The 15,049-nt window shown below is 36.6% G+C and overlaps 2 protein-coding genes across 4 annotated transcripts in view; one reads left to right on the top strand and one right to left on the bottom strand.

The window, feature by feature from the left end:
• Positions 1 to 922: 922 nt before the first annotated feature.
• On the bottom strand, positions 923 to 10,309 carry LOC110800178 (splicing factor U2af large subunit B-like). Of its 2 annotated transcripts, XM_022005468.2 has the most exons (14): positions 10,150 to 10,309; positions 9,699 to 9,811; positions 8,810 to 9,084; positions 5,779 to 5,880; positions 4,028 to 4,089; positions 3,242 to 3,321; positions 3,089 to 3,136; positions 2,938 to 2,997; positions 2,460 to 2,520; positions 2,259 to 2,371; positions 1,696 to 2,142; positions 1,469 to 1,604; positions 1,309 to 1,376; positions 923 to 1,217 (listed from the first exon to the last, which is right to left on the bottom strand). In XM_022005468.2, the coding sequence occupies exons 2-14, from the start codon at positions 9,795 to 9,797 to the stop codon at positions 1,080 to 1,082; spliced, it is 1,689 nt and encodes a 562-aa protein (XP_021861160.1). In that variant the 5' UTR covers positions 9,798 to 9,811; positions 10,150 to 10,309; the 3' UTR covers positions 923 to 1,079. The 2 variants fall into 2 exon arrangements, with proteins under 2 accessions (XP_021861160.1, XP_021861161.1); XM_022005469.2 differs by lacking the exons at positions 4,028 to 4,089; positions 5,779 to 5,880; positions 8,810 to 9,084; positions 9,699 to 9,811; positions 10,150 to 10,309 and adding an exon at positions 3,566 to 3,686.
• Positions 10,310 to 10,629: 320 nt separating this feature from the next.
• The window catches only part of LOC110800179 (uncharacterized), a 29,501-nt gene continuing 25,081 nt past the window's right edge, over positions 10,630 to 15,049 (top strand). Inside the window, exon 1 of one of the 2 annotated variants that reach the window (XM_022005471.2) lies at positions 10,630 to 11,531. In XM_022005471.2, the coding sequence (XP_021861163.2) occupies positions 11,332 to 11,531 (200 nt within the window). In that variant the 5' untranslated portion in view covers positions 10,630 to 11,331. The remainder of the gene's footprint in view (positions 11,532 to 15,049) is intronic. The other variant, XM_022005472.2, reaches the window with a different exon arrangement.

A 15,049-nucleotide genomic window follows, 5' to 3' on the forward strand; every position in this document is an offset into this window, starting at 1 on the left:
TTCGTAAAATTTGAGTTATAAAAGGTCTTTTTTGGCAAATTTGTCTTGTTATTAAGTAAGAAATGTTAAAGGGACCTACATGGCCGAAACCTCTCTTTTGGTCACCCAACTTGGATTAATGGCTAGACATTTGAGATGATAGGAGGCGGAAATGTAACTACCCTAAAGAGATTTATTTTGTTTATATTAGGAATTGAACCCCAACTTTAAGGTTATAACTTATAACTTGTATTCTCATTTCAATTTAATTCCCGAATAAAAAAATGATCCTCTCTTAGAGTGTTTTTGTCATAGCTCAACTAAAATTTCTACAAAACTCCATTGAATCCAATTTTCAAACAAATTTATCAAGTTAGTTTTCAAATACGGATAATTGGTATATATAGTCAACTAGTAAACTTTTGTCAAAGTTATACTCTTTGGTTAAGTTGTATGTTAGTATCTACATTTCTACAAAGGGCATACATCCTACATGGTTGACTTGCAAACAAATCGCAACCGTTCATTCGTTGGTTAGAATGATTAGATCATAACAAATATACAATAGGAATGTTCTTTGTAATCTATAATTGGGAACATACCAACATATGGCCATATGGGTAAGATGTCATGTGTTAAAAGAATTCTTATAAAAATTGGTGACTTGTTTGAATCGGTATTTAATATTGTGTAACAAATGTTTTGATATGGCTTGATGTGCAAGTATATAATTGACATATTCTGTTGTTGAAGCAAAGAAATGGGATGTGCCTACTTCAGAATATGAGGGGGAGATGGAATATTTTTAGGATGACGAAAGGAACTCTTGTTTGCTAGGACAAGTAATGCAATTCTCTCACCACAAAATTAATTGTGCAAAACTGCAACGGCTGCCGATTAAAATTCTAGGAAACAAGATTTAATTACTGGAACTCAAACAAGATTTCAAACAATCAAGCACTAATATAAATCTAATACAGTCAGTTAAATTGTATTATTTGTAACAAACATTTCGCATTTGGATATCGACATTCCGATACTACTACAAAGGTCAAATGTAAATAAATCCACCTACGTTACGTTGCCTACAATAAACCCCTCTATCCATCATAGACACCCTCCTCAAATTTATGTTCGGGATAAAACACCGCAACCACTTGGCTTCCGCCAAATTTCCTTCCATTCATTCCCGCCCTTGCTCTGGAGGAACTCTCCGTGTCAGCATATTCTAGAAACACCTGATATATACATTGAAAAGGATAAAATTAGAATTATAAATCCAATTAAGTTTTTATTTTTCAAATGATGGTAGTTTGTTAAGAAAAAAACCTTTCCAACTCCAGGTAAAAGTTCTCCATTTGGTCCTGGTCGTGGGATGACAACCTTCACCAGAGAGCCTAACAAGAAGAGATTACTTTTGTTAATAAGTAAAATAATAGAGAAAGCAAACGTAAAATGTAGTGAAAACAATAGAGAAAACGCAACTCACCAAACTTTTCACCCTCCTCTTTCATGTCTACCATTATATCTTGATACTCGTCATCGTCTTTAAGATCGTCCGCAGTAACCACTTCGGTTAAACAAACAACCTTGGTAGGGAGTGCTCCAGGTTGAAACATGAGCTTCTGCCATTCAAGAAAAATTGCAAATAATGTCAGTAATCTATGATACACTGGTTGATGCAAGTGAAAGAAATGAACAAAAATAAATGCATACCTGCAACAGAATCTGCTGTTGTGCATGCTGCAATACAATCTCTTGCTCGGGCTTAGGTTGGACTGCTCCCTGATTAGCACGTCTTACTGTGAGTGTTTTATCACCCATTTTAATTCCATTCAAAGCTGCACAAGCTACATCAGTGACCGAAGGATCATTGTAAACACAAAAGGCATAGCCCTTTGAGTTCCCAGTTTCTCTGTCCTTCACGAGATCAAAACCACGAAGGGGCCCAAAAGATTCTAATAATTCCCGAATCTGTGGTTCAGTTAAGTAGTAAGGTAGCCCACCAACAAAAATACGATCTGGGCCCTCGAGCCCACCAGCTGACCCAGGTGTTAGTCCAACAGCAGCCAAGTTCAGATTTGGATTGGGCTGACTGGGACCAAGGGTTGCAGCAAGGCTTGGATTGTAGTCACTAGGTCTTCTCACCTTAACAGGTGTACCCTACACAAGTGCACATTAGTAAAACCATATTAAGTCAACTCAACCCAAAAGGAAAACAACAAAAAAAGACAGTAATTTAAATGTCATGTCATCTACACAAGAAAAATGTAACATACCTCAAATATGATACCATCTAAGGCCATAGCATTGCTTGCTTCCTCCACAGACCTCATCTCAACAAAAGCAAACTTCTTTTCGTGATTTATATAAACATTCACAACAGCGTCACCTAAGCATGGGAAAAGAAATATTTGCACTTAGATAACATGGGATGTGGTAAAATTATTTTTTCATGGAAGTGCAATTTCTTGACATACCTGGTCCAGCAGTATTTCCCCCAATTGCGGCCATAACATGGCTAAAAAAGGTCGCCACAGACTGCGAAAAAGACAAAAGAAGATTTTAAATTCACTGCAGCATAGCAACAGCAACAACAAAAAAAAAAGAACTGTCATTGTGAAAAAAGAAAATTATTATGCTAATAGAGAAAGGAGGAAGACATTGTGTAAAACCCAAATTAAGAAAGTAGATGCACAGATCTCTCAATCTTAAGGACAGGTAAGCTCAAACAAAGTCCAGATTAACTTCACAGTAATAGAACCAATAAAGTCAACTATTCTGCGATAAATCCTTATCCCAAAAAGTTAACTACTCAGCAGGCAGTTAACTTCCTCATTTATTTTAACATGTGAAGTGAACATGTCACAATTACGATCGAGGATTAGGGTAAACATTACCCAAGAAGACTACTAAAAACAAACCCACAGAAATCATCAATGAGGTCACTAGAAAAACCTGTTCATTAGCTGAAGGAGGAAGTCCACCAACGTATACTCGTCGAGCATGTCGAGTAGCCTGCAGTAACAAACAAAAATAAATCTACTTCATAAAAAATCAAGAGGTAAGGAAAGGAGAATGTAGATAAAAGAAAGATCAACTCAGCAACCTGCTGAGTCATGGCTTGCATAGGCATAATAGGAAGAGGTCCTAGTGGCTGAATGCAATAAGAATAATAAGTTAGTAACATCAAATACTGCATAATTAAATTTGATTTATCTGGCCCCATAACACAATTGAGGATGCAGGGGCAAAGAAATACCTGTCCAGGAGTCAGCTGTAACATATTTGGGAACATTCCAGGGATTGTTGGAGCTGCTCCAGGAATCTGACTTGTAAAGGCTAATCACATAAATGACCAATTAGCAAGTGCACAACCTAGTTCAATGATAAGAAAACAAATACAGAAAAAGAATTTTTTTTTAATACTCTCAGTGTATAGTTTATTGGGTACACTTGTAAATGGAAACTGAAATGTATCTCTCACTAATTACTGGTGTTTCCTTCGTAATTGCCATCACATTAACTATAAGAGATGAGAGTAAAATAAAACAGATGCAAGCGCTGGAGGAAATTGCAAGACTACCAAAACAGGCAATAGTTGCCGATTGAAGACGAACTGGTGCATTGATTCCTCCTTGTATATATAAGCTACAGTAGTCGGCTCACGCCCAATCAGCAGAGTGGGGCAAAAGACCCAACATTGCCTTCTTATGCAAAAAAAATAAGACACAGAAAAAACAAACACCAAACACAAGAACAAACCAAAAACATCTCTCAGTTTCAGAATTATTTCACCATGTAAATAACCAAAAAAAATAATTAAGAAATTCAACCTGGAGAAAACTATAGTATAAGTAACACATGCTTTGCTGAATTGAGACCGGGTGCTTGATTAACAAAATATAATGCGGTACAGGAAGACCAACCTTTGGGGACAAGAAAAGAGCAGGGGGGGCGTGGGGGAGAAGGGAAAATAAATAGACACGGAGGAACAACGTTAAAAGAGATAGCTAAAAGATATCATCAGCCGGGGCAGAAAATGTACCTGCAGCTGAAGTTAACATTGCAGAAGCAGGAGGTGCCATGTCAAACCCGCTTATCCTTTTGCTGTACCAATATTAGTTAGAGTACATAGAATCAAAGGAACTGTCATGAACACTTGTCAAAACATAAAACAAACGACCATGAAGATTGACAACATAAGAAATACTAGTTTGAAATACTGAAAGAGGGGACTTTTGGTTATACATTTAGTCTGATCGTTTGATATGCAGAAACCATCTATCATAGTGGTAGAGCAATATCTTCAGAAAGGTAAAAGGAACCTAATTCACAAAATTCCACCTAATGTAAGAGTGTGGGAAAGGGGTGCACAATGTAATCAGCCTCAGCAGGGGAGAATCTGAACATCTAAAAAAAAATGGTAAAAAGTAAATTTGCAAACTAATGAAATATATAAACACATTGTGACAAGTGGTAGGCAGGAAGAATTTTTGTTCGACTAAGTTACATCTGACAATGATATGGAGAGCAGATAATTCAAATATCAACATGATCTGAACGGCTCAAACAGACAAGCGCAACTGCTCCTACCTTCACAAATTACAAAACTTAAGGCACCTCAAGGTAAAAAGAGACATACAAAAAAAAGCCTCAAAGGTATTAATATTATAAGTAGGACAGCCTCATACCCCATCCTAATTATTGTTGACCAGAACCACCACATTAAGAAAACCATAAAACAGCAATGAACAAGAGTGATGTATTGCAAAAGTTTTTCCGACTCACACTAGATTTGCATGCAACAAGTCATCGGTTGCACAGACCCTCCATGTAAGTGGCATATTATGTCCCATACCAGACAAATATAAAACACAACAAAATGTTTAGTACTCATTGAAATGTCTCAAGCACATCACGACATCGTTTTTCCCTCAATAGCTTAGGAGGATAAAGGAGATTCAAGGGAAAAGGGGAAATCATCAAACACAATATAAAAAAGTGATCGTCGTGGTTAAATCCTCATCGGAAATCTGGTCTCATATTTTGACATTACAAAACGCATAGTATATTTATTCGTGCTTGAGTTCACTTTTGAGACCCCACATTTTGTATTCATATTTGTATCCGTTTCAGTAAAACATAAATTTCCAAACTCCAATTGATCCTTAATTTGAAGATTGGAGTATTTACTACTTCACACTAACAAGAGGCCCATTCTAGTCCCTTATAGACCAAGGTCAAAGAATAGTGAATCTTTCATCTCCATAGAAAATTAATTTCTCACACAAGACTGAACTAGGTATGCTGACTTCTAGTTCCGGCTCTTGATGAGCATATGGTCTACGAGACAAGGGACACCAAACACATGCTCTTTTGGGCATCAGTATAGACATAACACAATTGTTTCTATTCGTAACATATTCCTCTAAAATTTCCAATCCATGAATGAAACGAGTTGGCTACTAAAATCAAGATATTTTAATGGCATATTAATTTTACATCAGTTATTCAGTTGCCAATGCCTAAGAGTCCTAACTTCCAATGGTTTGACTGGATTTTTATCCTTACTTATTAGCCAATGCATCTATTGACAATCTGAGTACATAAAAATGTCATGCATGTTAACAATAGGCATCAGGCATTTGCAAAAAAATATGCCATCCAATCACTAACTTTTTTTTAACATCCAAAATTGATAATGACACCTTTGCATCAGAACAAACATGTTCAGACATATTAGCATGCACAGAAAAATTGAGAAATGAAACTCAGGGAAATTATAGCTTAACCAACCTTTTGGAGCGAGAACGAGATCGAGACCTTGATCTGTGCTCAGATCTTGCCCTTGAACGAGATCTGTGTTTTTCATCCCTATCACGATCAGAATCTCTCCGCCTAAACATGCAATGATCAATCATTGAGGTATCAAACAAGCAAGAGAAGATAGTTTGACAGGAAAAAAGAAGAAGCTAGGTATAGCATCTTAAACAAGGAGATGTCCTGATAAAAGCAGGAAAACAATTTTAAAAAAAATTATCATTTATATGCTGCGCAAAGGAAGGATGACGTAAATTCATACTATATTTCCTTTTTCCAAGAAATTTAGCCTTCAGAGACTATCACAGTACGACCATAATTCAATACATCTAGCCAAAAATAATCATACATAATTTATTTATTTTTTAAAGCAGCGGAACTCATGTAGGTGTGATTTCCTAGGCATATGTGGTTCTGATGATAACCAAAAACAACTTAGAATTGCTTTCAATCAACAGAAGTAAAAAAATAATATGCCAAATAACAGGAATCAACATCATTTTGCACCAACAACAAGGAGCATAAGCTCAGGAGGATTTTTTTCTGTTACATCAGATTAATGGGCCTTTGGTGAAACATGTCCCTCAATATCAATAATCCACAATGTAACACTGCCATATAACACATAGCAAAGTGTTTGAAATGATAAGCATGTGGCCAACCTTCTGTATCACAATTTAGTAGCCACCATGTACCGACAAAGCAGCCATACCACGATAGGGCCCTTAAAAAACCCTCAACTACAAGTTCAGGATTCCCATTAATCAACAAAAGTCAACAACACAAAACAAACCAAATCCCAGTGATATCCTTCGACCAACTCATCAAAAATGATGCTCCCTCGGTTTCTTTTTGTTCTTTACGTTTGGCTTTTTACACTTTTATTGACAACTAATTAATATACATTGAGATTCCTCTATTTTTTTATTTAAACAAAGAAAATTACATTTATTTATAACGTTTTTACTTTCATCAAAATTCTGATATTGGGAAAATGAGAAAAATTTAATGTCCCAATGGAAAAGTGGGAAAAATTAAAGGAAAGTTTGATAAAAATAATCCAACTTTTGTCCGCTCTTCTATTAACAGTACGACAAATTGATTAATCCTAAATAATTCAACGTTTAAGACGAGTCTTCTAATAACAGGTCAAGTGAAATTTTTACCTGCTAAATCAGGTTAACTTGGTGACGTGGCGGATTTTTACCTGCAATTAAAACCCCCTTCCCTGCCTTTGACTCCCCTTCCCTGCGGTTTATTTCTCCCTCTCCCCTGCAATTTATTTCTCTCTCCCCTGCAATTAAAACCCCAATGTCTCGTTCTTTCTCCCCCTTCCTCCCTGTGCTAATTGCTTTAGGTACTTTTTCTTGGTGTTGATTTGTGATTCGAATTGGACATCAAATTGTTAGAATTTTCAAATGCTTAATTTATTTAAGCATAAATTTTGATTTTAATTTGATCGAACATTGTTCTAATTGGAATGGGATTTGATATCATTGTTGGTGGGGATTTCTAATTGTGTAGTTCATGACAAATTTGCACTATAATTTTGCTGCCGATTTTGATTAAATTGTCAGATTTTGGAGCTCTAGAATTTTTGGGTAAAGTCAATGAATGAAGACATGGGGTGATTTCAGGTCCTGGAGTGATGGTTTGGGCAAATGGAAATTGCTTTGAAGGATATTGGTTTGATTCTTTACCTAAAGGAGAGGGTATTTGTAAGTGAGATAACGGATGCTACTATGAGGGAAATTGGAGTAGAGATCCAAACAACATGAGTGGTTTATATCATTGTCCTGAATCTGAATCATTAGATCAGGAAGCTCTTGAAAATTGGGATCCTCATGAGTTGTATATTGATGTTTTGAGTGGATGTAAGGTATCTGCAAGTGCGCAACTGGAAAGATTACTGTTTTTCCATCCCAGAAGAAGCTTGCGACATGGAAGTCACAGAAAGGAACATACTCAAGGACTAGGCCTGCTCGAATGTTAGTTGACTTGAGGATATACTACTGGTGGGCACATGTTGGATTCAGAAGGAAGTTTTTCAAGCAAATTATGATGTTCGATTCTTCAGGGTCGATGAATACCCACGAGTTTCTTATGCTCAGCAGTGTGATGTTCGTAGCAGTCATGTACTCTGGTGGGGGACAGTTATCAGTTATGTAGAGGCGGAGAAGAGAAGAGGGAAAACTCTGGTGGAGTGGTTGGTGGTGGAGATCGAGGAGAGAGAAAACTCTGGTGGAGGGGTGGAGAAAACTCTGGTGGCGGGGTGTAGAAAACTCCGGTGGAGGGGTGGAGATTTTTTTTATATAATTAAAATAATTAAATAAGATAGACCAATTAGAAAACGACACATGTCATGCTTAACCTGTAATTGAAATAGTTTAGGAGGAAAAAAGTCAACATGGACTAGTTGACCAGTCGCAGCAGGTTACCAGTCACTTGACCTGTTATTAGAAGACTTGTCTTAAACGTTGGATTATTTAGGATTAATCGATTTGTCGTACTGTTAATAGAAGAGCGGCCAAAGGTTGGATTATTTTTATCAAATTTAATTGGTTAAAATAATCAATTGACACAAATTTTCATAGAATATTAAAGGATTTATGTGATAATATAAAAGGAAAAGTAAAGAACATTTTGAAACACCCAAAAAGGAAAACGAAAAAGAACAAAAAGAAACGGAGGGAGTATTAAGTAAGTATCATGAGCTATTTAAGGAACGAAATCAAGTCAGCAAATCACAGCCAACAACCCAACAATGGAGAAGGATATCTACCCAAACACAAATTTAAATTAAACATAAATTTGCACATTTAACAAATCCATATTCATTCTCATGTAAGATAAGAAAAGATAGGTGCCTTATCCAGTTATCCATAGCCATTAGAAAAACAATTAAATTGCTGCATAATGTCATTCAATAAGTACCCAAGATTGCTGAAAGATATTACACGAAAGGGGGGAAGATGAGCAGCAGAAAATAAAGGAAGATTTTAGTTACCTGTCACGATCTCGACTTTTATGATAATCATCATCAGCCTCTCTATCTTTGTGGCGATCACCTCTATCACTCCTATCCCTATGCCGATCTCTATGACGATCTCTATCACGATCACGATCGCGATCACGAGTCCTGTCTTTGTCTCTTTCCCGTTCCCTGTCCCTATCCCTTTCCTTGTCCCTATCCTTGTCTCTATCCCTGTCTCGATCTCGTACCTTCTCACGGTCCCTTTCTCTACTTTTTGAAGAGCCCCTCTCATAATCACGAGAACCATGCTGTCCAAGAACATCACTATTAGCACATAAATAAACAGTACCCCTGCGACACAAGTGACGCAACATATACTACCACCATCAGAATTTAATTATCACGGTCACACTTAGAGGGAATATTGCTAAAAGGTGCAACATTCAAAGGACACGGTCTAAGAAAGCATTGTGACCTAATATTCTGATTAATTTCAGACTAGTGTGACCAAGCTTTCAATAATTAACCAGTGTTTGTAAGGGGGCGTTTGGTTCGCACACCGGTATGGGTTGAAATAAGGAATGATATCTAGGTGGTATGGGTTTAGAACTTGATTCTTAATACCATGTGTTTGGTTCAGTTTGGGGATGGATTTTTTCCTTTTATTTGACACCTGGAGTAAGGTATGAGCCAAACCCACCTCCCCCTAGGTTTCCAAACCCTATACCTTGGGGGGTTTGAGGTATGGGTTTGAAACACATGGTATGGGTTTAGAGTTTAGACCATTCTAACCCATACCTAAAACCCGCGAACCAAACCCCCTAACAGATACTTACCAGCTTCATCTAACACTTTACTCATTAAATGGACAAGAAACAGAAATCCGGTAGAGATAATTCATAATGTGTTCAAACTTATATACCCGAGATTTGGAGTTGTTTTCATCTAGGCCACCATGATCATTTTCTTGAGGCTGAGGCGACGAACCATTTGTCTCAGGATCGTCCTGGTATTCCGACATTTTCCTGATACACCCTGCAGTCGAACAAAAAACATCAATTGATAGCATATGAGAATTCATAATCCATAAAATAATTTTATAAACACCAAAAAGAAGGACACGGTAATAAAAATTAAACCTCTTTCAAAATATTGAAAACAATGCTGAGCTCAATTCCAAAACAAAAAGATAATGCCACACCTCAATCAAATTGATTAATGAAAATTAATCACATTAAAATATTAAACTATTTCAAACCATAACACCTTTTAATAAACTGATAGAACAAAGAACCCGAAAGTCCAAAAAAAGGGAGTATAAAATTAGGAGCAAATTGAAGGTCGGATTGAAAGGAGAGAGAAAGAGATATTACCTAGTTAAGTACGAAGAAGATTGCAGTGAAGGATGTAGCGAACACAATATGCTGAGGATTGCGGGAACAAGAAAGGGGGAAAATAAACGAACTAGGGTTCTTGTTGTTCCGCAAGTACGGAGTTAACCCTCTTCCCAGTCTTTGTGTTTTAGGAGTAACTTTTTTCAGTTTCTCACCCTTTTTGTTTTGGAATTTACCGACCAACCCAAAACCAACGTACTGCCGTGAATCACTACATCAGGGACAAAGTTGTCCTTTCGGGTAAATTATATCCAATCAGATATCTATGTTAATCTATGTTAATCTATTCCTATACCCTTTAAAATGCAAGGACTAGCTCTATGGAGCACTATTGATACAACAGTGAAAATACCATTTAGCTCCCATTTTCCTTCTTAGTTTTCTTTTGTCTTCTTCCTTACGTACAGTGTAAATACCAATTTACCCATCCCTTATGAAGCTAACGCGTGTCTAAACAAAATGCCAGCCGCATTCCTCCTTTCTTCGATCCTCCTCCTTTTGCCTGCTTTCCTATTCTCTTTCCTAAACTACTTCTTTTTTTCTTGAACTCTCACCGGTCATCCCCCTACCTTCCAAAAGTCCACTGCAATTATTGTAGAGCTGGAGCAGCAACTCGGCGATGAAGAAATCACCAAACAAAAATGAGAAGTCCTCATTGATCCATTTATATCTAGGGTTTTAGGGTTTCTAATTCGTCGTCGTCCCCGCAACAAAAATGGGTAATCCGTCATCTTTCTTTCTCTAATTATAATCCTTTTAGCACATAATAGTTTAATTATTGTATATTCTCTTTAATTTCATGGTTTTTGTTTGTAGATCTCTGTAAATTGTGGAACTTATTCAGCCCAAAAATTTAGGTTTCTTTCCCATATTTCTAGAAATGATGGGTTTACTTTCTAATGGAAGCGCTTTTTTCTGTTTTCGTGCTCTATCCCGCTTTTTGGTGGTCGTATGTTATTTTGGATTTTTACTTTGGAGGTAGTATGTTGTTCTTCCATTATTTTTGATTTTGATCTTTTGTTCTTCTTTGGTTTGATTGTATTTTTTAAAGGTTTGTTGGTTAATTCATATTTTTCTTTTCTGTTCTTATTTTGTTGCTTGTGATGGTTTCCTGATTTTATTCATTTAAACATGATTTTATTGTTTTAATGTTTCTGGATTATGTTTATATTGTTCGATTCGTATTTCTGGATCCATGAATCGCAATGGGGGAAGGAAGGCGAAGGTGGTGGCAACACGTTTGATGTTGTCCTCTGCTTTGTCGGCGCCATAGGTGGCAAAGCCATTCAACAGCTCCTCGTGATGTTCCCCCAAGACTCTCTGTTAATTTTTGTGGCTTCATCACCGTCTTTATGTTCAGGGTATATTTCCATTTCTCATCTAAATTTCTTTATTACTTTCTTATACAATTTTGAATTTTTTTTTTATCAATTGTGATTTTTAAGTTTAACTTTTATAATCACATCAAAATCGATTACCAGTTTAATCATTTTGAATTATATGATCAATTTGAGTTTTATTTATAAAATTGATTAGTTCATTAATCTGAGTTGTGTTTCATGTTTTTAGTATTGAAATATGAATTAATACTTTCTTTTACTATTTTCCTTCCTTTTTTGGTAAGTTTTTTGTCTTCTTTCTTTCTCTTACATTTTGTTCCCCTCAAAATGTAAACTAAATAAAATAGGAATAATAAATAAAAGAGATTACTAAGAAAGTTGTCATTGTAAAGATTGTCTCCTTCTACGGTTTTACCTCCTCCTAAATAGCATCGTGTTATCCTGAACGATATTGGGATCGAATCAGCTTCTTCGTCGGTGTTGAAATCTTCAGAGAAGTTGTTGGTATTGGGGGGAAATCATAAAACTGTTAAAATCAAGCGATTTGGATGCCAATCAATCAAAGTATCAAACACAAAATTGGGGAAAAGTACAACAAATCAACTCATGCATGTACGATTTTTTCATGAGAAAAAAATATTTGGCGGGTAATCTTCGCAATGCAGAATACTAATCTATTTGGTTTTACTTCAAACCCAAACTCATAACTCTCCTCCTACAATAATTTCGAAAACGCGATCATCATTTCCCAACAACCCAATTTTGTTCTCCAATCATCAATCATGCATCAACACCAACCCTAATTTAGAAAACACATAACCAGCTGGAGTTCATGACCGCATTGAAGCTTAGCCCAAGATCTACGCCATTGTCGGTGAAAGGTTCCAGACAAATGGAGCAGGAAAGACTAAAAATGATCGAGGCCATGGGGTTTTACTTGGAGAAAATTTAGAGCGATTGTTTGAGCAAATGAAGAAAACTAAGCGTCTTCTAAGAAACCCAACAGCCAAGACACGTGTGACAAAAGTAACATTTGGCTTCAAACTAATAAAGCTTTTATTTTTTTTATTTATTTTTTCTAGAACAAGGGAAGGACAAAATTGTCCAAAAAAATTTACGCGAAAGCTTCATTCTTTCGGCCTTTTAATAGAAGAAGACTTAGGCCCTGTTCTGTTCATCTTATTTCCACTTATTTCTGGAAAAATAAGTTCAGATAAGTTCAATTCAGGAAAAATAAGGGTTGACCAAGTAAAACTTATAACTAAAATAATTTTGATAAGTTTTAATAAGTTCAGATTAGTTCAGTTAAGTTCAGATAAGTTCAGATAAGATAAGTTCAGAAAAAATAAGTGAAAATCAGGTGAATAGAACGCACCCTTAAAATATAAAATTGTGTTTTTCTCTAGCGATTTCCGTAGATATTACTTAAAGATAACAAAATTCCTAATATACACCAAATTTTAAAGTAATTCCCACCATACCGTACAAATCAGCAACATAGTTCTGTCTAATTTTTTTTAACGAGCCAACAATCACCAACTCACTATTATGGAGTAAATTATTGAATCCCAATTCCCCACAAATCAGTAACCCAAAAATCAAAACTGAAGATTATCAAAGAAGAAGTTGTTTCCTCATCTTCCTCGTATCATCTTCCCATATCATCACAATCATCATCATCATTAGATCAACAACAACAAACACTAGTAAGTGCCCGAAAACCTGTACGGGAAGCCCTACCGGCATGCCGGTAGGACATCCTATAACAGTTCTTAAGGATGCATAATAAGCATGCAAAGAGAGACCAAGACTGCAGTCGGTATCTGAGGTATACCACACGCAGTCAGCCTTTCATTGTCAACACATAGCTCTCGGATATTAAAGGGAGGATCTGGGACCAAAGGGTAATAACCCGGGTCCTCCGTACAAGCAACCCGTCTATAAATATGGACCCCCATCAATTCCAAAGGTACGCAATTCCACCCAATCATTCTTATAAGCATTTATTACAGAGCTATCAGCATAATCTGGCTTAAGCATCGAAGGGGTAATTCTCGGATCACCCCCGAAGCTAGTTAACCGTTACTTTGTTCAGGGGGTACAGTCAGCTTCAAGTATCAGAATCAAGTCAACCCTTTCCTGTTCCAAGTCCGATACCGGAATAATTGGCGCTAGAAAGAGGGGAACCCCTACCTACAAATCAAACCTACAGCTACAAAAAAAAAAACCCCAATCCAGTAAACATCAGCAAGAGAAATGGAAAGTACACAGCCGGATTCGTATAAGAAAAGTAAAAAACACACCTCGAAAGCAACCCCACAAAGCATACAAGCGGCAAAAATAACAACACCACCCATAAAGCCCATACAGTTAGCAGGAGAACCGGTTATAACACCCGTCGAAAACCAACCCAACCCCCACCCAGGAAGCCAGTCGGTTGTCAGCAAAACCCAGACGGCAGTAAGCAACAAAGATAACGAAACACCCCTTCAATTCCTGGGATACACGATGGAGGATGACGACTTCGAGGCGCGCAGAACCTGAAAGCCCAACAAGGAACCTTACCCAAATGTCGTCGGAGCTCACTAGTCAGTTCTCAGAAGAACAGTTGGCCACAGCGCAAGCGGTGATGACCGCACTATCGAGCTTGAAATTAGGAAGAAAAACAAATACAAAACCTACGACCACTATGATGCCAGTATACTACTAATGGTGGCTTGAAGTTATTGAGACACATGACAAATTCAGCATATACATGTGCAGCATTCTGCAGCTGGAAATAAGGTCAATCCGAGCTCAAAGAAGCTAGCTGTAAAGCAAGTGAAACTGGAAACTGGGTTTGGCTCAAAAATAGATGCTCGATCATCAGCATCACAAGTTTCAAACGGTGGACCAGGTAACAAGTTAGAGGAAGATGGGAACGTTCCGTTGTCTGAAGAAGAAAGAACAAGCTGCTCTTGCAGTTGCAGATGCTGCTCGTGCTGCTGCTGTTGCGGCTGCTGAGGTTTGTTACCTTCCCATCATTTATGCTTTGAATCAGCTTATAAATGCAAACTTAATCAGCTTATTAATGAAACTTACATAAGGAGATGGAAATGACAATGACAAGAACTTTGAGTAGGATATTAGAAAGGAATACTTTAACTGTATATTTATTTTATAAAGATATAACCTTGTTTAGCAACTAATATTTTATTTTTTTAGTTGACGCACTTTATTTTGGCACACATATTAAGAAAAGGTGAAAAAGGAAGGTAATAGAAAAAAACACCCCTATATTAAACATGTAAAGGGTTTAAAATAATTATTTAGGTTCACTAGTTAAAAGTTGTGACATAAAAAAAGCAATTTAGTCAAAATGTGACCTATAATCATCAAACGAGTCTTAAATGTGCATAACTCTACCAAAATAGGTGATAAAGAGTCTTTAAAACATAAACTTAAGTGTATTAAACTTGTAAAGGGTTTAAAATATTTATTGAAGTTCATTAGTTGAAAGTTGGGACCGAAATAAGCCATTTTAGTCAAAATGTGACCGA

This window comes from Spinacia oleracea, chromosome 4 (assembly GCF_020520425.1).
Source record: "Spinacia oleracea cultivar Varoflay chromosome 4, BTI_SOV_V1, whole genome shotgun sequence".
NCBI classification, from domain to species: Eukaryota; Viridiplantae; Streptophyta; class Magnoliopsida; order Caryophyllales; family Amaranthaceae; genus Spinacia; species Spinacia oleracea.